Source organism: Caretta caretta, chromosome 5, assembly GCF_965140235.1.
Source record: "Caretta caretta isolate rCarCar2 chromosome 5, rCarCar1.hap1, whole genome shotgun sequence".
Taxonomy (NCBI): domain Eukaryota; kingdom Metazoa; phylum Chordata; order Testudines; family Cheloniidae; genus Caretta; species Caretta caretta.
In genome coordinates this window covers 4,967,660-4,991,831 of record NC_134210.1, presented here as the reverse complement: position 1 = coordinate 4,991,831, position 24,172 = coordinate 4,967,660, and the positions used below count along the sequence as shown (strand labels likewise).

The window sequence follows — 24,172 nt, the reverse complement described above, 5'->3', positions numbered from 1 at the left end:
CTCAGGGCTTTGGTCTCCTTCCCACGGTGAACCTAGTTTAAAGCCCTCCTCACTAGGTTAGCCAGCCTGCTTGCGAAGATGCTCTTCCCTCTCTTCGTTAGGTGAAGCCCGTCTCTGCCTAGCATGCACTCCTCCTTCTTGGAACACCATCCCATGGTCAAAGAATCCAAAGCCTTCTCTCCGACACCACCTGTGTAGCCATTCGTTGACTTCCACGATTCGACGGTCCCTACCTCGGCCTTTTCCTTCCACAGGGAGGATGGACGAGAACTCCTTTATCCTTCTTCCAAAAGCCACGTAGTCCGCAGTGATCTGCTCAAGGTCATTCTTGGCAGCATCACTGGTGCCCACGTGGAGAAGCAGGAAGGGGTAGCGATCCGAGGGCTTGATGAGTCTCGGCAGTCTGGGACTCACATGGCTTTGTTCATTGCAGTCAGTCACATCATATTACTGTGCCATTACACTGCTGCTGTGTTACAATGGTGCATTATTAGTGATGCATCATAGCACCATTTCATTCTCTTGCCATGCTGTTTTATCACTGTACCATGCTGTTACAGCGCAGTGACACATTACATTGCCATGTAATTACATAACAGCACTGCATGTTAAAATTACCATGCCACAGCCCACCATGATCATGCTTTGCCATTATACCATTGAACAGTACAGCCTTACACTGCATTATTATATCACAGTGCCACAGCGTGACATCACCACACCTTGTTATGTCACTGCACCATTACCTCATTGTGCAGCGCCATAACATCAAAAGGTAGCCCTGCAACATCACCAAGCTGTGCCATTGTATCGCTGTGCCTCTTCGTTACGTCATCATGTCACACTGTTACAGCCTCGTGCCACAGCATTACGTAAGCATGCCTTTAAACATTCTTTTCAGCTCACCTTTAAAGTGCCCTTAAGGTACACCTAGTAATCGGAGTATTTTAGTGTAGTCAATTCAAGGGACATTCTACTGACAGGTTAAAGAATCTTTTTTTTTTTTTAAAGTTTCATTTACTGCTACCACCACTATGTAATATTAAAACAGATGGATTTTTAAGATCATACTTAGCCATTATTATTTATGCCTTCATTTATTTGCCCTTCCCTCAGCTTAGACGTGAAATGAGGCTGGTCAGGGTTTTTTTGGTTTGTTTGTTTTTGTATTTTGCTTTAAGGCTCTGATCCTACCTTGTGATCCCTGGGAATGGACTGCTGCACTGATGTGGAGCCCCATGGGCATCAGTGGAACTCTGCCTGGGTATGGCAGTTTGACTGCATGGATCACAAAAGCCATAGTCAGGTTCACTTCCTGGCTATCAGACATTAGTATGGTGTTGCAATGTTTGTGTGGAAAACACTGTGGGTGAACGATCAGACCAAATAATTTTCATTGACATCACAACAATCTTATATTTTGTACGTTTTCTTTGTTTTAAAATATTTATATTTTGGTCTCATCTCAACTTTCAGCAACTCACTCCTGGGAGTTGCTAAATAGGGAAGAGACAGATTTATTGGGATAAGCGTATCAGAACAAGGGCATGAAAACTTTATAAAAATGAGCTACAAGAACAATAGCAGCAGCCCAGTCAATGCAGATTTTGCAATCCTGCAAGTTGCTCAGCTCTTGCGTCTCCCATAGAAGTTATTGAGAGTTGAAGGCATTCTCTCCTCCCAGAGCTGGAAGGTTTAACTTAAAAGCCAGCTGAAGGTACTGAGAGGAGCTAATACTATCTGAGTGGCACAAACTGGTTGTTCTTGTCCATACGATGTTGGCTCCTCATCACAAGGAACACCCTGAATCAGCTTCTTTTAAAAAAAACAAAACAAAACAAAACCCACAGGTGTTTTTTCTCTCAAGGGTAGAATAAAAATTGTTCTTGTCCTCACCTGAGCTGGAAGTGGATTTTAGCAAAACATTCCAAAACACGGAAACCTTAAGTTACAATTCATGTTCCCCAGCCAGCAGTCCACCAAGGTTTTAGCCTCTGCGTATGTAACTTAACTGCCAGTATTCAGGAATTTAGAGAGAAGGTGGATAAAGTAATATCTTTTATTGGATCAACTTCTGTTGGAGAGAGACAAAAGTTGGGCCAGTAAAAATATTACTTTACCCACCTTGTCTCTAATATCTTAGGATCCACATGGCTACAACTACAAGGCATACAGTATTCAGGAATAGGCAATCAATAGCTTCCAACATTTGAACTTCCATTGTTGTATTCAGCGTTATTGTAGCCCTGTACGACTTTTTGTCCTATGACTACAGGTGTGTTAACAGGCCACTGCACTTCGAATGGTCCCTTAGAATACTGGCTAACTACTTATGCTAAACTATCTGTTCAACTTTGTATTTAGCTGTGACACTCTGTGTGTATATAATGTCTTCTGCAGTTTCCACGGTATGCATCCGATGAAGTGAGCTGTAGCTCACGAAAGCTCATGCTCAAATAAATTGGTTAGTCTCTAAGGTGCCACAAGTACTCCTTTTCTTTTTCCCTAGTACCTTTCCCAGACCTGATGAAGAACTCTGTGTAGTTCAAAAGTGTGTCTCTCTCACCAACAGAAGTCACTCTAATAAAAGATGTTACCTCACCCACCTTGTCTCTGACATTTTAACTGTCATCCTCCCAAATAGGGGAGAGCTGTTTTTGTCTGCTCCCTCTCTGGTATTGATTGGCCCTGCACTCTGCTTTCTTCAAAGGCCAGGTGAGGCTTGTTGGGGATTAAACCTGGACAGTGGAAGTTAGGAGCCTAAATACCTTTGAGGATCTGGGGCTTAGCTCTTATCTTTTCTGGCCAATTAGTGGTAAGGCAACTCAACTGATTCGCAGGTGTCAAGAATCTCTAATGCTCCTCTGCTTCCCAAAACAGAGCGAGAAAGGAATTCAAACCAACCTTGCAGCACAGACAGACAAAGGAGAGACACTGTAATCACTACGCTCTCCAATGAACCTGCACAGAAAAATGATAAGACAAAAACATCATATCACCTGTGGGTGAACACTTTTCACAAGCTATAACCTCTATAGCTGACCTCTATGTCCTGATTCTCAAAGGAAATCTGCAGGACACCTTCAAAAGATGAGCTTGGGAGCTTAAATTCATAACTTTGCTAACAAATTTATTAGAGCATAAGCTTTCGTGGGCTACAGCCCACTTCATCAGATGTATCGGATGCTGTAGCCCACGAAAGCTTATGCTCCAATAAATTTGTTAGTCTCTAAGGTGCCACAAGTACTTCTGTTCTTGTTGCGGATACAGACTAACACGGCTGCTACTCTGAAACCTGTCATAACTTTGCTAGATATTAAAAATCACAGACTGAATAGAAACACTAGATTTATGACAGGTTTCAGAGTAGCAGCTGTGTTAGTCTGTATCAGCAAGAAGAACAGGAGTACTTGTGGCACCTTACAGACTAACCAATTTATTTGAGCATGAGCTTCCGTGAGCTACAGCTCACTCCGATGAATGGACCACTTCACCTTGAATGGACCCTTGAAATACGTGTTAAGTGAACTACTTATGCCAAACAACCTGCTCCACCTTGTATTTAGCTGTGACACCGAGTAACTTTCCCAGACCTGAAGAAGAGCTCTGTGCAAGCTCAAAAGCTTTTGTCTCTCACCGATAAAGTTGGTTCAAAAAGATTTTACCTTACCCACCTTGTGGGTGTCACAATATTGTAATTGTTTTAAATGTTTTGAAATGTACAGTTTTAGATTCATATTGTATTTGAAAAGCCTAGGAAATGTGCTGCAGTGAAATTAATTTTATCTTGGGGTTCTTGGATATCATAAACGGCTTATTTCAGAGTAACATCCGATGAAGTGAGCTGTAGCTCACGAAAGCTCATGCTCAAATAAATTGGTTAGTCTCTAAGGTGCCACAAGTACTCCTTTTCTTTTTATAAACGGCTTAAGTGCTTCTGGTTTTTATGTCTCAAGCAACCTCCAGGAGCATCTTGATTAGTCTGTCCTATAGAGGCCGCATGCTTACGAATTTTGATGGCCATTGCACATGCTTCTGCCAGGAATATCCTTATTGTGAGGGAGCTGGATGGCTCAGATGACTGTTTCTGGAATAAAGAGATCTTCTAGTCTGATGGCTCAAATCCAGCTCATGTCAGTAGTGACTAGGGCCATGGTTCTGGAGTGAGTTCCGTTAGGGTGAACACCTGTGTCTGTGCGGAACTCACCACAGTAACAGGCCCAGATTAATTACTAGCTGAAGACTGGTGGCCTATGTGAAATGAGGTTGTGGGTCAAGGTCTAATTCCCAGTTTGTGTCAATTAATTTCTATTGAATACAAATGGGCAAGCTCCTGAGCCTCCAAATCCTCTCATGTCCCCTTAACCAGAAAGCAAGGCTGCCTGCTAACCTGTATTCCTGCCTCCTGATGCTGTGTGTCTTCATTCCATCTGCTGCCTCCATGTGGACCACTTCTCCTGAAAACTCACTGCTGTCCCTTCATCTCAGAAGTTCCATCTTCTCCCTATCACCTTAACCAGCCTAACCCCTCTGATTTTTCATCGTTGACTACGCTGTCCTTGTTACACTTTCCTTTTTGGCCCATTCCCTCAGCTCAGATAAACCCCTTCATTGTCAGGTTCTTCCTCTTCCCCTCATGCCATTTTGAGACCCTCCTTCACTCTCCCATATCTGCTCTACCTTACAAAAGGCACATGATCAACTTTTCTCTCCCTGCAGGTGGCAGTTATCTACCATTCCTCTGGCCCCATCCTCGCTCTGCCTTCTTTTCTGACTTTTGTGCCTGACTCTTCCTCTCCCTTTATCTCCTCATCCTGATGACTCCAACGTTTCTTCTGTCACCTTCTCCTTGAGTCTCTGGCTCTGGACGGATTGGATACTTTCTTGAATTGGATTGTGATTCCAATGGCCAGTTTGTCATCTGGCATACAAGCAACGGGCTTCAATGTGAACCATTTGACTTGGTCTTAGTCCAAATTAAAAATGCCTTTAGGCCATTCTCTTTGTATGTGTTTTCTTTAATAGGGGTGTGTACGTGAGTGTGTTCCAAATTTGTTAGAAATCATTGTGAATGGGTAGTGTGTTGTGCTCTTAATGCACTTTTGTTAAAAATAATAAAATATACTTTATACGTCTATAAGCTCCTCAGGGGATCCCAAAGTGCCCTACAAACTGTTACATCTCACAACACCCCTGTCTTGTGAGCTACAGTAGGTAATATTGAACCCATTTTACAGATGGGGACAGAGAGTCATGAAAAGGTTAATGCCAACTTCACCCACAACCCTAACTGAAGTCAGCGGAAGTGTCAGGCACCCAGCATCTGAAAATCAGGCCCTAAGCTTCTCAAGTGAGACCCAAAATTAGAGCACACTTTTGAAAATGTTGACCTATGTGACACATAACAAGTCAGTGGCAGAACTAGGATTAGAACCAAGGGGTCTCTAATACCAATCCTATGCAGAGTCCATTTGGGGTCACTGGACGATAGAGATGCTAAAGGACCACCTGCAGGACTGCGTGGTGGTGAGAGATCTCTAATGCTACCCAGGAAGTCAGGTAGGAGTGCACATCCCCATAGACGCACTGTAAGTGAATTCGGGATCCTGCTGGTTCGAGATCCGGGATCAGTTTGCTCCAGATGAGGGTCTGACTACATCCAGAGTCAATAAGGGCCACAGGGCACAAGGACTCCACGCTTCCCAGGTGCTTTCTTCCAGGCTCGAGGGCTAGCTACCCACACCTGTCCATAGTTACAATCCATTTAGGGGCAATCTCGTCATCAGTGCCCCTCTTGATTGCACTCATAACAGCATTTGTGCACCTCGCCACCAATCTTCCTTCATTAGCCCGGTTCCTGCCCGAGGATCTTCTTCCCGTTGGGGTGAAACTAGGTAGTCGTCATCCTCAGAGTTGGGCCTGGGAGGTGGTTCAGGGTCTCGGACCGGCGTAGAGAACCTCATGGCTTGGTAAGTCATAGCGGGAGGCTGCATGGTAGGGCGCTGGCGTTGGACCCCGTTGGGTTGGTGGCCGGACTGCCCCCTGGTCGTAATAAAGCCATCTGTTGCCCAAGCCTCTCCTGCTGGGCTTGCTGATGGTTGACCAGTTCACGCATCATCTGCTGTTGTTTATTGGCGATTTGCTGTTGCTGGCATTCCAGGAGCCACTTCAAAACCTTGTCTGATTCCATTTTGTGGTCTAATAATTTATTGGGCAGTGAAATACCACTACCTGTCGAGGGAAAACCCATTCCCTCCTACCGGGGATTTAGGTATGCGCCTCTCGACAAGTCCTGATCACTACCCACATTCTCCACCATGTGTGACGGGGTGGGGAAAACCCCATCTAGTGCGGGGTGAGTTCACCCCATCCTTCAAGTTGCCCTCAGTCTCCAGGCCATGAGACGTAAGGGCAGGAGTCCATACAGATGCATTGATCCACAGGGCTTTAAGGCCCACTAGCCAGAGGCTATGGAATTGCCTTGCTCCACAGGGCAATAGGGTCATGTGACCCACGTCCGGTGGGAAGCCCTTCTCTGCTGGGCAGTAAGGCTTAGCAGCCAGAGTCCATAGAGGTACCCCGGGGTTTGCAAGGCAGTAATGCCCAATGGGCAAAGTCAATGGAGATATCCTGGGTCTGCAGGGCAGTAAGGCCTAGCGGTCAGAGTCATTAATGATCCACTGGGTTCATCAGCAGCCAGGTATAGTGGCCCGAGTTGATGGAGATACCCCTGCAGGCATGGCTGTGTGGCCTAGTGGCCAGAATCAATAGGGTAGCCCTCTGGGTGGGACTGCATGGTCTAGCAGCCGGAGCTAATAGGGTCACCGTCTGGGTGGGACTGCATGGCCTAGCGGCCGGAGCCAATAAAGTTGCCCTCTGGGCGGGACTGTATGATCAGGCGGCTGCTTGGAAGGGCGGAGTTTGGGCCGTCACCTGGGGGCAGCAGCCAGGTAGGGGGACCTGGGCCCTCGCTGCTCCACCGGGTCCCAGCCCAGGACCCTTGCAGTGGCAAGTGAGTCTGCCACTGGGTCAGTGGGGATCTGTCTACAACATGCTGACCAGCCTCGGGACAATGGCTTTGTCCCCCGCACAGGCTACTTGCTACCTTGTCACTCCAGTGTGATCTGTGCTTCTTCGGGGTCTCTGGGTTCTTCGGCCAGTGCAACTCCATGTAGCTTGGGAGCTCACTGTGGTGTCCACAGGTAGCTGGGAGTCCGTGTGGGTCTCGGCGCCTCTGGCTTTTGAGGTCTAGGGCTCTGGTGATTCCTGGGCAGGAGACAGCAAGGAGTGTCCTTCCTCTCCAGCAGTCAGCTCAGACTGAGCCGGGACGCTCCCTCTTATACTGCTGCTTGTTAGGGGGCTTATTCCTTCACCCGCTTACTTCCCTGGTCCTTCTCGCATGAACAGAGATCAACAATACCTGAAGTCCAAAGGTGCAAACAATTCGATGTTTATTGGGGTGAACTTCCAGCAAGCATGATTCCAGTTCCTTCCTTAGTGTCCCCCTTTCCAGCTCTGACACCACAGAGCCTTACCTGTGTCCCTGTTCCCATTCCCCCCCTTAGCAAAGTATGATTCCAGTTTCCCCACCCCCATTTCCTGTTCCCATTCCCCCCCGTTACTTCCTGATTGACTGCAGACTATATAGTAAAACTTGAGTTCTGCTTAGCTATACCTTAACCAATCATTTTCCTGAAATTTAACTAACCAATCCTAACATATTGTAACATGATTATTTAACCAATTATATCCCACCACCTTAATTAGTTTACACCGAGCAAAATTAATTATACAGCAGACAGAAACAATCACAGAACCAGACAGAGATTATACAGACAAACAATAGGGAAATGGGGACTACAGTGATAGAACAACACAGAAGTGAGGATTTCACATCCCAGCTATTGATAAGTGAGTTCTTGCCAGACAGGATGCTATCAAACTAAGTTTCCTTTTACATTTTCTAGGCACTTCCCTTTCTCTGGAGGTGATAGGAATACAGTCCTGTCCTGATAGTGCCTAACAGCCCAATAGCACCTTCTTTCAATGTGACTAGTTTGGAATGTGAGGATCTGACCATTTGCTTCCCAGCTTATGGCTGCCTCTGCTGCTTAGCCAAAGGCCTTAGCCTAAGCACAGGGCCTCAAACTGTCACAGTAAAAGAAAGCCCTTACACCGGCAGACAGAATCAAAATCACTTTCTTTTGTACCTCTATAACTAGCCAAGTGATAAGAATACACCTAAATTCTTAGAGTATAGTCCTTTACAGACAGACCTGAATATCTATATCCTAACATTGCTACACCTGGAGCATGCCCAGTAGGAATGTGGGGGTGACGCTTTCTCTACCCACAGTGAGGAGTTAATCCTTCCCTGTCCAGTGCGGAGTGAGTTCACCCCGTCACAGGCCATCTTACTTTTTCATTTACACTTTCATGCCCCATTTGTTCCTTAGTTTGCACATTCCCTCAGACAATTGATGGACAGATTTTTTTATAGTGGACCTGGGAATGTTAGGCCTGGGGCCATGACTGAGGCATGAGGTGTCGAGTTGTGCTTTGCTAACCTGAGGGTGGCGTGAGTTTAGTTCCATCTCGGTTGTATTTCCCTAGTTTGTTTATGAGAAGGTTATGTGAGACAACATCAAAAGCCTTACAGAAGTCAAGATATCCCACATCTACCGCTTCTCCCCTATCCACAACGCTTGTTACCTTGTTAAAGAAAGCTATGAGGTTGGTTTGAGATGATTTGTTCTTGACAAATCCATGTTGACTGTTATGTATCGCCTAATTATCTTCAAGGTGTTTGCAAATTGATTGTTTAATTATTTGCTCCATTATCTTTCTGGGTACTGAAGTTAAGATGACTGGTCTATAATTACTTGGGTTATCCCTATTCCCCTTTTTATAGATTGGCACTATATTTGCCCTTTCAGTCCTCTGGAATCATAGAATATCAGGGTTGGAAGGGACCTCAGGAGGTCATCTAGTCCAACCCCCTGCTCAAAGCAGGACCGATCCCCAATTAAATCATCCCAGCCAGGGCTTTGTCAAGCCTGACCTTAAAAACTTCTAAGGAAGGAGATTCCACCACCTCCCTAGGCAACGCATTCCAGTGTTTCACCACCCTCCTAGTGAAAAAGTTTTTCCTAATATCCAACCTAAACCTCCCCCACTGCAACTTGAGACCATTACTCCTTGTCCTGTCCTCTTCTACCACTAAGAATAATCTAGAACCATCCTCTCTGGAACCACCTCTCAGGTAGTTGAAAGCAGCTATCAAATCCCCCCTCATTCTTCTCTTCTGCAGACTAAACAATCCCAGTTCCCTCAGCCTCTCCTCATAAGTCATGTGTTCCAGACCCCTAATCATTTTTGTTGCCCTTCGCTGGACTCTCTCCAATTTATCCACATCCTTCTTGTAGTGTGGGGCCCAAAACTGGACACAGTACTCCAGATGAGGCCTCACCAATGTCGAATAGAGGGGAATGATCACGTCCCTCGATCTGCTCGCTATGCCCCTACTTATACATCCCAAAATACCATTGGCCTTCTTGGCAACAAGGGCACACTGCTGACTCATATCCAGCTTCTCGTCCACTGTAACCCCTAGGTCCTTTTCTGCACAACTGCTGCGTAGCCATTCGGTCCCTAGTCTGTAGCTGTGCATTGGGTTCTTCCGTCCTAAGTGCAGGACCCTGCACTTATCCTTATTGAACCTTATCAGATTTCTTTTGGCCCAATCCTCCAATTTGTCTAGGTCCCTCTGTATCCTATCCCTGCCCTCCAGCGTATCTACCACTCCTCCCAGTTTAGTATCATCCGCAAATTTGCTGAGAGTGCAATCCACACCATCCTCCAGATCATTTATGAAGATATTGAACAAAACTGGCCCCAGGACCGACCCCTGGGGCACTCCACTTGACACCGGCTGCCAACTAGACATGGAGCCATTGATCACTACCCGTTGAGCCCGACAATCTAGCCAACTTTCTACCCATCTTATAGTGCATTCATCCAGCCCATACTTCTTTAACTTGCTGACAAGAATACTGTGGGAGACCGTGTCAAAAGCTTTGCTAAAGTCAAGAAACAATACATCCACTGCTTTCCCTTCATCCACAGAACCAGTAATCTCATCATAGAAGGCGATTAGATTAGTCAGGCATGACCTTCCCTTGGTGAATCCATGCTGACTGTTCCTGATCACTTTCCTCTCCTCTAAGTCATGGAATCTCTCCCGTCTTCCATGACTTTTCAAAGATAATCACTAATGGCTCAGATATCTCCTCAGTCAGCAACTTGAGTTTTCTAGGATGTTTTTCATCAGGCCCTGTCAATTTGAAGACATCTAACTTGTCTCATTGACAGGATATTAACAGGCACTCTGGTGTGACCTTTGCCAGATCCAGAATCCTCTCAGCTTTGTGATTCTAGCATCCTATAGCCTTGTCTTTTATTGTGAAATGCACCCATTGCTGACAAATATACATGTTGATGATCTGGCCCTGATTAAAAGCAAGATTTAGCCAGTTTCTTAACTGGTGCTGGAGACAGTTTTTCTTTGTCTGCACTTACAGCTAAACTGAATTCTGAACCAGTTCAGCTGCACTTTTTGTCAACATCTGATGTCAGTAATGGGTAATATTCCCAATGTAGGCAAGGCTTATGAGTTTGGACAGCAAGACATTTCTCATTACCCTAGAGGCACAGGCTTGTGCCCATTGATGTGTAAGTGTTTTTTTCTTCTATCCAAGTAAATTGTCAATGAGAAACTAAAAGAGTTTTTCCACAAAACACAAGCAACACTCAAACATGTTTTCTTTTGTTCCTTGCAGAAGTGCCTCTTGGCTCGAAAGGTGCACTAAGCCATTCTTATGTAAAATGAACTCTCAGGTTAGTGTTTCTCAAAGAGCAGATTAAAAAAAACTAGTTTGCAAATAGCTGTTAAATTGGCATCCATATCGTGTGTAAATTGATGTCTGCTGCAGAGAAAACCAGAAGTGGCCTTGCCTCCCTTTGCTTTATCTCAGTGCTCATTGTATCACACAGTCCTTCATTATGGAGGCTGCTGACATTCAAAACAAGAATAAGATGCTAGTAGGAAATTACTAGATGGCTTTGCTGAAACGTCAACCTCAGCTCCCATTAACTGCCTCCTTGCCGAAAGCTGCCAATGATTTGTTCATCTGTTATGTCAGATTACATGCTAACCCGTGTGCTCTGCTGTGGGGAAAGCAGGAATGATAGTGCCTGTGCTCTGGAAGAGAAAGTAAATTTAGCAGGAGGCATATTTGGATTGCTGAATTGTGACATCTGATCACCTAGTGCTGGAGAATGAGTGTGTGTGTGTGTGGGGGGGGTGGTTAAAGAGAGGGTGCAGGCATATCTTATAATGATCTTAAAGAAAGGCTGGGTCTGGCATTACCCTCTGATGGCTGTTTCATTAGTTCATGAGCAATTTCCAGCACCTGCAAAGCTTGTTTAGAGTGGCTGGCAACATGACCAACCTGCCTAAGCCTCACTCCAACTACTCTGGTATTTTAGGCTGGCTCTGCAACCCTGTGCAACCCAGCCCACTTTAGGCCTTGGGCACAGCACAGGGAGGAACTTTACCCTGCTCAAGGGTTAGCAATGCTCCCGAGGCGATGTGATCAACAGATTAGGGGTGTGTCTAGTGTCTATGCTGTGGTCAGCAGCAAGAGCTACCCTGTGTCTAGAAATGTTCTGCTCAGAGTAACTGTCAGGTGCACCCACCAGCATAGGCTACTGTACTGTAGTCTTGCCCTGGCTGATGGGATGGGGCCCTCTATGACATCACTGCACCCTCTCACTTGGACAGTCAGGGCAAGATTTTGTCCTGAATGTCAAGGATGGACACTTTTCTTTTTGAAAAGTCTGTGCAGCTGCCTCCTTTCCTGTGAGCCACGAGTCAGTGTTGGGTTTGAGCGAATGTTGCCCCTGTGAGCAGATCTCTGCTTTTTAGGACACAGCAAAGGATCTACCCACTAGCACCATCACCAGTAGTAACCAATAAGAGGTGATCTGCAGGTGGGGATAAACAGTTTACAAGCAAAAACCAGGAACATAAAAAAGCCAGTATTGTCAGTTGTTGGCTGCTCGATCTGTGTTCTCCCTGCATGCAGTGCATGCCACACTGGCTCTGGCCAGATAGCCTCTACAGCAGGTTCCAGTCATATTGCCCAAGAAGACCACAGACTCCGGTCAGTAGCGAAGGCCCTTGGCCAGGTTTATTGCTGACAAAGCATAGTACTAGCTCCCCGGCTCAATGTCTACAGGGGCTGGAGCAAAAATTAGTGGGTGCTCTGCACCCACTGGCAGCCAAGCTCCCCGCCCCCTAGCTTCACCTCACCTTCGCCTCTACCTCCTCCCCTGAGCGCACTGTGTCCCCGCTTCTCCCCCTAGTTCCCAGCACTTGCCTCCGTGAAATAGCTGTTTTGTGGCGTAACAGGCTCTGGGAGGGAGTGGGGAGGAGCGGGAACGGGCTTGCTCAGGGGAGGAGGTGGGGAAGAGGCGGGGCTGGGGCGGGGATTTGGGGAAGGAGACCAATAGGGGCAGGGTCTTTGGGGAAGGGGTTGGAATGGGGCAGGGCTGGGGTGGAGTCGGGCTGGGGCCGGGGGCAGAGGCAGGTCGAGCGCCCACCGGCACCAGTGGAAGTTGGCGCCTATGCCTACAGGTACGCTAGCACATGTATGCCCGTGACAATGGACCAGCTCAGTGAACGGTGGCACTTTGCATTCCCCCCTCAGCTGGGCAAAGGCACCCCCTTTGCGACCCCTCTTTTATACACTGATACAAACATGCTATGTATCACCCCTCTGATGTGGTTTGTTACCATCCTTTACCTTGTACCTGTTGGTTCGATCAACACATCTCTATCCATCACCCTGTCATCCTGACCTTATCCTTAGGAGGGGTCACTGTGTTCCTGTATCATCTTTGGGAAGTGTGTTTATACCATAAACTTCTATTGGAGTGTTCTGGCATTACCTTTGTGGAATGTATTTACATGAATACTTAGTGCCTAGGCGTGGGCGTGCTTGTGTTTTTGCAACAGCAGCCCTGTTCTTGCCACGTTCATGTATTTGAGAGTGAGTCTGCAAGTAGGATCTGCTTTGTAACAGGGCCTGACTTTTGCTCACAGCTTGATTCGTGCTAACTTTGCTTTATCTCAGCAGGGCCTGACTTTAGGTCAGGCCTTAGGCCTCATACCCATATACCAGGCCTCATGTCTCCGCTACTACAGGCAGTACTGGGTCAGACCAATGATCCATCAAGCTCAGTATCCTGTCTTCCAACAGTGGCTAGTGCCAGATACTTCAGAGGGAATGATCAGAAGAGGGAAGGTAACAGCGATTAAAAAAATAAATCAGTTTAGACCAGTGGTGGGCAACCTGTGGCATGCGGCCCATCAGGATAATTTGATTGCAGGCCGCGAGACATTTTGCTGACGTTGACTGTCCACAGGCACGGTCCCCCACAGCTCCCAGTGGCCGCAATTTGCCGTTCCTGGCCAATGGGAGCTGCGGGAAGAGGTGGCCAGCACGTCCCTGCAGCCGGTTGCTTCCTGCAGCTCCCATTAGCCAGGAACGGCAAACCATGGCCACTGGGAGCTTAGATATATTGATTTAGATACATACCAAATCTTGACTTTAGTAAGGCTTTCGATACTGTCTTGCATGACCATCTCATAAATTAGGGAAATCTAGCCTAGATGAAGCTTCTATAAGTTTTGGGGGGACAACTGGTTGGAAAACTGTTCCTAGAGAGTAGTTATCAGTGGTTTACAGTCAAGCTGGAAGGGCATATTGAGTGGGGTCCCGCAGGGATTGGTCCTGAGTCTGGTTCTGTTCAATATCTTCATAAATGATTTAGATTAGGGATTGGCAACCTTTGGCATGCGGCCCGCCCAGGAAAGGCCCTGGTGGGCCAGGCTGGTTTGTTTACCTGCCACGTCTGCAGGTTCGGCCGATCACAGTTTCCACTGGCCGTGGTTCGCCGCTCCAGGCCAATGGGGGCTGCGGGAAGGGTGGCCAGCACATTCCTCGGCCTGCGCCACTTCCCGCAGCCCCCATTGGTCTGGAGCGGCGAACCGCGGCCAGTGGGAGCTGTGATCGGCCGAACCTGCAGACACGGCAGGTAAACAAACCGGCCCGGCCCGCCATGGGCTTTCCCTGGTGGGCTACATGCCAAAGGTTGCCGATCCCTGATCTAGATAATGGCATAGAGAGTACACTTTTAAAGTTTGAGGATGGTACCAAGCTGGCAGGGGTTGCAAGGGCTTTGGAGGACAGGATTAAAATGCAAAATGATCTGGACAAACTGGAGAAATGGTCTGAAGTAAATAGGATGAAATTCAATGAGGACAAATGCAAAGTACTCCACTTAGGAAGGAACAATCAGTTGCGCACACACACAAACTGGGAAATGACTGCCTAGGAAGCAGGGTAGCTGCACCTGTATTCCCCCTTCGTGGTTGCTTGATGGTACGAGCTTCAGGGTTTTCTGCTCCCAGCTGTCACCTCTCCAGGGCAGAGACCCACATTTTACTCCCTTCTGACCAGGAGTTTTAAGGCTGCACACTTACCTGATCTACACTGATTTCCTCAGCAATCCAATCTGCTGTGTTTTGCTGTCTCTCCAAGGGCTATGACCAGTGTGCTGCCAGCAGTTACAAGTTACCACTGAGCTCCTTCTAAACAAGCCCATTTATTCTTAAGGTAAAAGCGTTACAGAGAAAGCATCTAAAACAACAAAAGAACCTATATGCATGCTAAAAAGCTTAGAGATCAGTCCCCCAACTCCAACATAGGGCTCTGGTAGCTGTCAGTCCTTCAAACCCCACAACTGGGTTTTCCCTGTGGTTACAAGTTCATATCAGCCTTTCGATTAGGAATCAGCATGAAGGCCCCGAATTACTTTGAACTTGGGCTATTTATCCAAAAGTCATTTCTTTGTCTGTTCCTGGCCCACAATGATACACAAACCATTCAGAAAAGGAGTACTTGTGGCACCTTAGAGATTAACAAATTTATTTGAGCATAAGCTTTCGTGAGCTACAGCTCACTTCATCGGTTGCATTCAGTGGAAAATACAGTGGGGAGATTTATATACATAGAGAACATGAAACAATGGGTATTACTATACACACTGTAATGAGAGTGATCACTTAAGGTGAGCAATTACCAGCAGGAGAGCTGGGGGGGAGGGCAGAAGAAAACCTTTTGTAGTGATAATCAAGGTGGGCCATTTCCAGCAGTTGACAAGAACGTCTGAGGAACAGTGGGGAGGTGGAAGGGGTGGGGGGTGGGGAAATAAACATGGGGAAATAGTTTTACTTTGCGTAATGACCCATCCACTCCCAGTCTTTATTCAAGCCTAAGTTAATTGTATCCAGTTTGCAAATTAATTCCAATTGAGCAGTCTCTCGTTCTTTTACGTAGAGAATCAGCCACACTATCAGAGGCTCGTTCACCTGCACATCTACCAATGTGATATATGCCATCATGTGCCAGCAATGCCCCTCTGCCATGTACATTGGCCAGACTGGACAGTTTCTACTTAACAGAATAAATGGACACAAATCAGACGTCAAGAATTATAACATTCAAAAACCAGTCGGAGAACACTTCAGTCTCTTTGGTCACTCAATTACAGACCTAAAAGTGGCAGTTCTTCAACAAAAATACTTCAAAAACTGACTCCAACGAGAGACTTCTGAATTGGAATTAATTTGCAAACTGGATACAATTAACTTAGGCTTGAATAAAGACTGGGAGTGGATGTGTCATTACACAAAGTAAAACTATTTCCCATGTTTATTCCTCCCCGACCCCCCACTGTTCATCAGACATTCTTGTCAACTGCTGGAAATGGCCCACCTTGATTATCACTACAAAAGGTTTTTTTCCCCGGCTCTCCTGCTGGTAATAGCTCACATTAAGTGATCACTCTCGTTACAGTGTGTATGGTAACACCCATTGTTTCATGTTCTCTATGTATATAAATCTCCCCACTGTATTTTCCACTGAATGCTTCCGATGAAGTGAGCTGTAGCTCACGAAAGCTTATGCTCAAATAAATCTGTTAGTCTCTAAGGTGCCACAAGTACCCCTTTTCTTTTTGCGAATACAGACTAACACGGCTGCTACTCTGAAACAAACCATTCATTCACTTAATACAATATGGGTAATACAAAGACAGGGAAACTTCCTGCAATATCTGTCACAGCCAGGTACCATTTGAGCCAATTGCTGTGCAATCATATAATAAAGAGATGGTCTCTTCCCCCAAAGAACTTGCAATCTAAGTATAAGATTATAGATAAAAGGTGGATACAGCAAACAGATAGATGGTGGTGGGCGGAACAATGGGAGGATACTGCTCAACATTTTGAGGAATGGTGACAGCACACCAGCCGCCGACCCATTGTTGAGCTTTTTGTAGGCATCATAGCAGAGAAGAATTTTAAGGAAGGATTTGAAGTGTGATGGCTTAGAAGATATTACAAGGAACTCCTCCCATGTATGAGGCACAGTGTGGGAAAAAGCATGGAGATGCTTGGTTGGAAACTTTTTAAAATGGGCCAGAAAGACTGGCATCATTTGCTGAACCAAGGTGGGGACAGTCATCTTGATACTGTCTGAGAGATTTCAGAGTAGCAGCCGTGTTAGTCTGTAACCGCAAAAAGAAAAGGAGGACTTGTGGCACCTTAGAGACTAACAGATTTATTTGAGCGTAAGCTTTCGTGAGCTGCAGCTCACTTCATCGGATGCATGCAGTGGACTGAGAGAGCATAGGAAGGGTGAGGATGAGCTGTGCAGCCAACACACACAAAGAATGAGGGAGAGGGAATTCAACAAGAGGCGAAGCGCTGATACAGTTATGTTTTCCACCCTTCTTGTTGTTCCATTTTTGTTTTGGGGTTGTCAAGGTTCCTTTCCCCACTCTGAACTCTAGGTTACAGATGTGGGGACCTGCATGAAAACCTCCTAAAGCTTACTTTTACCACCTTAGGTTAAAACTTCCCCAAGGTACAAACTATTTTACCCTTTGCCCTTGGACTTCCACTGCCACCACCAAACGTTTATCTGGGTTTATTTCTTAGGGAAGCGTTGTTTGGAAACTTCTTTCCCCCGCAAATCCTCCCAACCCTTGAACCCCACTTGCTAGGGAAGGTTTGGTAAAAACCCTCACCAATTTGCATAGGTGACCACAGTCCCAAACCCTTGGATCTTAAGAACAATGAAAAAGCATTCATTTTCTGAAAAGAAGGATTTTAGTAGAAGTAAAAAAGAATCACCTCTGTAAAATCAGGATGGTAAATACCTTACAGGGTAATTAGATTCAAAACATAGAGAATCCCTCTAGGCAAAACCTTAAATTACAAAAAGACACACAGAAAGGAATATCCATTCTATTCAGCACAGCTTAATTTCTCAGCCATTTAAAGAAATCATAATCTAACACATATCTAGCTAGATTACTTACTAAGTTCTAAGACTCCCTTCCTGTTCTGTCCCCGGCAAAAGCATCACACAGACAGACAGACACAGACCCTTTGTTTTTCTCCCTCCTCCCAGCTTTTGAAAGTATCTTGTCTCCTCATTGGTCATTTTGGTCAGGTGCCAGCGAGGTTATCCTAGCTTCTTAACCCTTTACAGGTGAAAGGATTTTTCCTCTGGCCAGGAGGGATTTTAAAGGTGTTTACCCTTCCCTTTATATTTATGACAGGGGTTTTATTTTTTCTCGTGCTTCTTTGGGCCAAATTCCACTACCCTCACTCATAATAGTACTGTACCTTATTCTGTGAATAGTCTACTTGGCTTCAATGGCACTACTCATGAGTAAGGCCATCAGAATCTGTGAGAGTTTATAAATTTCCTGGACCTTAAGGACAGACCACATGGAGGAGAAGCCATAAGCACAGCAGACTAGGTCAGGAAGAGAATTCCAGGTGTAGGGAACCTCATAGAAAATAGCTTGGAGGTGAGAATGGGAGAATAAATGAAGGGGCTAATTATGGTATTTTTTAAAAAGTTAAAGGTTGACATATGCATAGTGCAATTAGCAGAAGGTCACGGGTTTCAAAGGGAGTTTGTGCTGCTATATCGTCCCTAATTCCCCCCGCCCCATGACATGTAGGATTACCCAGTGTCCTGCAATCCCTTCATTACCTGGGGAATCATGACTGGGAGCGTGCAGGGAGGGGACAGTGTTTGCTCCAGTTTCTTTTTGCTTCTGATGAAGTCAGGTTCTTGCTTTCTTCAGCCTCGCTTTTCGTTTTTAATATAGTTACAGATTTTTTTCACTGATTGCTCTTTATGCTGTGTTAATTGAAATATGCCCAACTGCCAGAAACAATTACCTTCAGATTGCCTTGTCAATGCCTTTACTGCCAGATAAATGCATTTACAGACTCATTTACGGGGGTATAGTAAGTAGGCTTGGTTTCCTATTTAAAGCGAGGACTTTGATTTTGAATTGGGTCTAAATTAAATTGTGCTCCGGAAATCTGTTTTAAATTGTGTTGCTTAAGTCACATTAAATTAACCTTCAGCGTGTTCCTTTTAAAATAGAATGTCTACATCAGCTACTACTGCTGGATTGAAACACTATAGAAGGTAGTATTGTCTAATGGTTTGAGTAGAGGCCTGGGAGCCAGGATTCCTGGATTCTTTTCTCTGCTCAGCTACTGACTTCAGTGTGTGACCTTTGGGAAATCTCTTAACCTTTCTGTGTTCTCTCCATATGTGAAGTGGATAATAACAGTTCCTATCTCACAGGATACAGTGAGACCCAGTTAATATTTCAGGAAACACTGTGGGATTGGCAGGTGTAAGGTGCTATGTGCCATGTGAGTGCACGTTATTATTATTTTATTATTATTATTCATTTGTTTTATTAGAATGTTAGTTGGGTTTTCTGAGGACACTTGCAAAGTACTTTTGTATCTGTAGTTATTTGAATCCTATCAGCGTTTGGCAGGCATGCTAAAAAGTAAAGTCAGACAATGGTACTTTGGGATTTTTAAAAGAACAGTATCCCAGTAATTTAAAATTAAATGTAAAATATGCTGTTAGGTGACATATTGTGGTTGAGATCTTAATCATGCCAAAGCCAGGAAACCGAAAGTTAAGGTGTCACATCAATCATAGCTTGGCCCCTTCGCACGTAATGGAGTCAAAACAATTATTTTTTTGGAATATGATTAAATTTAAAGTTGTTGAATTGTCGCTGATTAAACAAGGGTGTAAATGCCTGTGACACTTTCTCAAGGTGTCCAGAACTGTAAATCAACGTATTACCCCTCTGCCTCAGCATAAAAGAGAGCCGCTGGTGCTAAACTGAATGGCAACTCCCAGTCACTCCAGTTTGTTTGCCAGCCCCACAGATTCCTCATGATTCTACTAGTTCTAACTGTGCCTTGAAGGTTAACCCTTGATGTATTTCAGTTCCCAACTCTCTAGAAGTGTCTCCCTGCACCATCCAGCCGTTGACACTGGACACCCACAGAAATGACCAAGTCTGCTGTCTCTAAAGAGACAATGTGCACAGCAGCTTGCTTGATTTAGTCAGGAATTCACACTCTGCTTGGTATAATAGTGCCGCAATAGTCTTATGATAAAAGAAAGAGAAGTTTATTAACCAAGATCTAAGTGATACTAAGCAAGAATAATAGAGACAGAAATGGTTCCAAATAAAATGAAAGTAGAACACACTTTTAAGTGACTAAAACTTACCGGGCTACAATCCTTGATGAAGATGAGTTTCTTATGTAAAGCAACCTTTCAGCATCACCCACCCACATGGCAGGGGATCCACTGTTCAAAGTTAGAAAGAGCGCTGACCTCTTTGTCCCCTAGGTGAGGGAAAACCAACATGTCTTTTTGTTGTTCCATGTATTCCTGAAAGTTTATTGTCTTTGTCACGAGAGTCAGGATGAACTCCTGGGAATCAGACTCCAGTATCTTCCCATGCTGATTTCACATTTTCTTGCTAATTTGTTCCTCCTATTTTCCTCGGATGAAAATGAACTGCCCATTGTCTCTGGAATCACAATGCTCAATTTACATTAGAGACAGGGAGCTAACTATCCTCCCTCTTGTCTGGAAGAAAACTTGCTTCTCCCTTTGCTTGGTTACAGACTTCAAAGCATAATGTCAGTGAGTATCCACAATTCCTAATATAGTGTTAATACATATATTTCACAATGATGATAATTATTGATTAGTGTGTCACCAGCTTGCATTTTATATCGCACACAGTATTCTTGACGGAGAAATACTGTGACAGTACTGTGTTAGGGAAAGTGAGTTTTTCCAGCCCACCAAGAGTTGCTGATACAGAGTAGTGAGCCACCAGTGGGGCTCTGTGTCATGACCCCCCATTTTCTGAACAGAAGGAATGTATAGATCTGCCCCTACGTTAAAGTTCTGAGATGCCCTTTTCCAGAATAAACTTCCCTGAGACCTTGCTAGTGTTGGTAGCATCTTATCCTGTGGGAAGGGCAAACAACACTGAACGTTTCAGGAGAAAACCTTGGTCTAGTATAATCTGTGCTACCACATGAGTCATCATGTAAAATGATTTGTCTGAAGAATTCCTACTCTAGAGGCCTAACAAATAACGGAATTATAGATATAAGAGATGAGAAAGTCGTATTAGAGTCATGTCCATCTTCCTGCCAAACAGGATGTGTTCTGTTCCCTAGATACATTCAGTATACTTTTTAAAATGGCATTTTTTGGCCGTTATGGATCCTATGGCATATTTTTTGAAAGAGCAGGAATAACAGCACTGATGACCTGGCTAAATTTCATAATTACGTTCTGCAGGCTTAAATTTGTCCTTTGGTTTCAATTTCATATGGAATCGTTCAGTTTCTGTCCTGAACTGTCACGTCATCTTCCTGCGTGCTATTAAATTTCTGGTTTGTTATAGTCCAGAAGTGGATGCTTTTCAGTGGAGGGGCGAAATGATTCATATATAGAGTTTTGAATCAGTTTGTAGAATGTCCTGGGATCCTTGGATGAAGATGCTATAGAAACATTAGTTGTTATTATTGTAACAAGCCTTGGTGGGCTTGTCTCAGTTCTTATTTCTGCTTGGGTTATATCAGTAAAGTGGTTATAAACTTCTACATTGGTTTTACATTTTGTATGTATTTGTTTTAGAGCCAAGGTGGACAAATAGGACCAGCAGTTAAGCCAGTACAATCAAGGACTGCCAAAAGCATCTCAAAAAAACGGGTAAGAGTCACAACTTGTCACTAAATCCCAAACTTTCTGAGTGACTGCATTTCTCTACATCCATGAGTAGCAAAGTAGATTCCATTTCAATAATGGCCAACTTGATATAACTGGTGACATTTAAATTTATTTAGCAATAGAGGGTTGTTCTAGACGCTCATTAAGAAGGGAATTACATCAGCAAATTAGAGTATAAAATGGAAATTAAAACTAAAGCACATTTAAGACCCTCCACCCAGTCTGCCCTATTTCATTTCCCTTTCCTTTCAAGAAAACTAGAATGTGCAAACAGTGAATTTCCTTGGTACATGGCATGTAGCCAACATAGCATTACCTGGCCATGCTCATTGGGCCCCACAGTTATCATCAGTCATTGCTAGGCACATGTAGATATTGTACAGTGCTTTGTACTCTTATGGTGTTGTACAAATAACAATCTTATACTGAGGCAGCAACTCCCAGAAACCGTAACACTGCATCATGAGGATCTTACACTGTGATTATATTTTGGCTCGCAGTGTCAAACGGAACTGGGGAGTTTGTGTGAGTGTTCCCTTCTCACTGAAGCATTGTCATGGCTGTTTGGAGGGATGGGGCAGGATCCAAGGGTCTTTGTTTAGTTTGCTGAGCATTCCCCTTACTGCCTTGTGTGGCAGGCAGCATTCGTATGATCATTATTGCAGTCAATCTGCTGGAGACCTGGCATGCATGAGAAGTTTAGACTCTGTACATTGCTTTAAGGCCACAGGTTGCACATCTCTGGATTAAGAGATGTAAAGTTTAATAGAACTGAGGCAAATGTATTTAAGAGAAAGATGGATTTATTTTAAATTCAACTCATTAGACATTCCAATTTAACGGGAAAAAGTGCCCCAAACTGTTATACCCTTTAATCAGTGACTTGGTGCTCTGCAAGTATAATGGTAATGAAAAGGAATGTAAATTAATCCATACAGTGATCAGTTTTCTATTAGTGATGTAACATAATGACACCATCAAGCACCACACCCCAGTGAAAGCATCTCTCTGTGCTATGGCCGTGCAGCTAGGATGTTTGCTTGTACTGTGGTGTAACGCCTGCTGACCTTTACAAGAAAATGGTTAACATTGCTCTACCTAAAATATGATCCCTAAATCTTTATATCTGAAATAATTTCTAGGTGTAGCTTATGTAACAACATTTTAGAAATAACTGCTGGTCCTTTACTGAGCCATTGAGCAGTCTCAGTTTAGAGCATCAATGTAATATGTTCTGCATTATGGCTCTCTTAGAGATTGGGTGTAATATGAGCAAGAGAACTAGAGTCGTCATCTTTTAAAACGTGAAGATTAAATGAAAAAACTGCTGCTCTTGTTTTGAAAAGGGAAAGAAATGATCTTCAGACATGACAGGCAATTTTGACCATAACCAAGGGCCTGATCATGGTTCAAAAAAGAACTAGATAAGTTCATGGAGGATAGGTCCATCAATGGCTATTAGCCAATGATGGGCAGGGATGGTGTCCCTAGCCTCGGTTTGTCAGAAGCTGGGAATGAGTGACAGGGGATGGGTCACTTGATGATGACCTGTTCTGTTCATTCCCTCTGCGGCACCTTGTTACCTGGGGTTATCAGAACCCCCAATAGGGGCAACTTAACTATTTCACTCCAGGTGGTATAAGGAATAAATCAACAGGAACTCAGCGATTCTGTCAGATCAAGGAGAAATGCAAGTAAGCATGCTTTTGTCTAACACTTATTAGTTATTAGATTTAAGCACACACAGACATAAGCACTAGGTTTAGAACATCCCAGATATTTACCTATATTCTGAGATGGTATTGAGTAATCGACGACAGGTCAGTGCTGGCCAAATGCCTTCCTGCCAGGGAGTACGTATGTCAGGAAAGCGCTGATTAGCAAAACTGCCAGTAGTTATGACCTTGCTTCTGAAAGTCTGTCTCCAAATTAACCCTCAACTATGTTGGGTTCTCTTTCATTAATTCACAGTGGCTGTGTGCACATAATATAATTGCAATTAGCTTGATCACATTCTGGGGTATATACACCCCTCAAATCCAGGGCAACAACCTGGCATTGGCCACTTTTGGAAGACAGGATACTGGGCTAGATGGATATTTGGTCTGACCCAGTATGGCTGTTTTTATGTTCTTAATGATCCTGAGCACCTTGTAGGTTCATTCAGTGGCAGCTATGGTAACTCAGCACCTTTCGAGGCCCACAAGGTCTGTGTTAGCTAAGTCTGGCCAAAGCTTCATTTAGAGAGGTCAGACTGAGATCAGCTGCTTCCCTACTTTCATCCCCTCACACCTCTGGAACCGTCCCCATCTCAGTGCATTAATGGGTTTGTTGCTCCTGTGCTAGGATGAAGATGCATCCACTGAAGTGGGAGAGGGGGCAGATGAATGGACACCGTCAAAAACTCTACTCAAACCCCCGGACCAACTGGAGTTGACCGAAGCTGTGAGTAAAAGCGTATTTGGGGTTTTCATGAGTTTTTTACACAAAAGCAGAATCCCTGCTTTTGATAGAGTTTCTGTTATAGCAAACACTTCACTGAGTTTTTAGTGCACTGCTTATGCTGTTTAAAACAAAATTGCCTTCAGCAGTACAAGCTGGAGAGCATTACCTGAAGGAACCTTCTGGGGCCAATGGGCTAGAAGAGAGAAAATGTCCTTGAGGAGAAGATTTCTCCCCTGTTCTTCCATTGGGGTGGTGGAACAGGATTTCCCCTGGTGGAACAGCCCATAAGGTCCATCAGCAAGCTCTGAGCATCCCAGGGACCAGCAGGATTCTGCGGCCTTTTGTGTTGAGGGTCCTAGAGCTCTGGCCTTGCTCCTTGGCAGCATGGCTCCAATGGAACCACAGAGCCAGGGACATCCCTGTCCACAGCTGCCTCC

At 44.8% G+C, this 24,172-nt stretch overlaps 1 protein-coding gene across 3 annotated transcripts in view; it reads left to right on the top strand.

Moving 5' to 3' along the window:
* Nucleotides 1-24,172, top strand: part of DNAI1 (dynein axonemal intermediate chain 1) — a 259,683-nt gene that overhangs the window by 3,954 nt on the left and 231,557 nt on the right. For 2 of the 3 annotated variants that reach the window (XM_048851944.2, XM_048851946.2), the window contains exons 2-3: nt 21,198-21,272; nt 23,637-23,735. In XM_048851944.2, the coding sequence (XP_048707901.2) occupies nt 21,198-21,272; nt 23,637-23,735 (174 nt within the window). Of the gene's footprint in view, nt 1-18,803; nt 18,878-21,197; nt 21,273-23,636; nt 23,736-24,172 lie in introns of those variants that run through there. The other variant, XM_048851945.2, reaches the window with a different exon arrangement.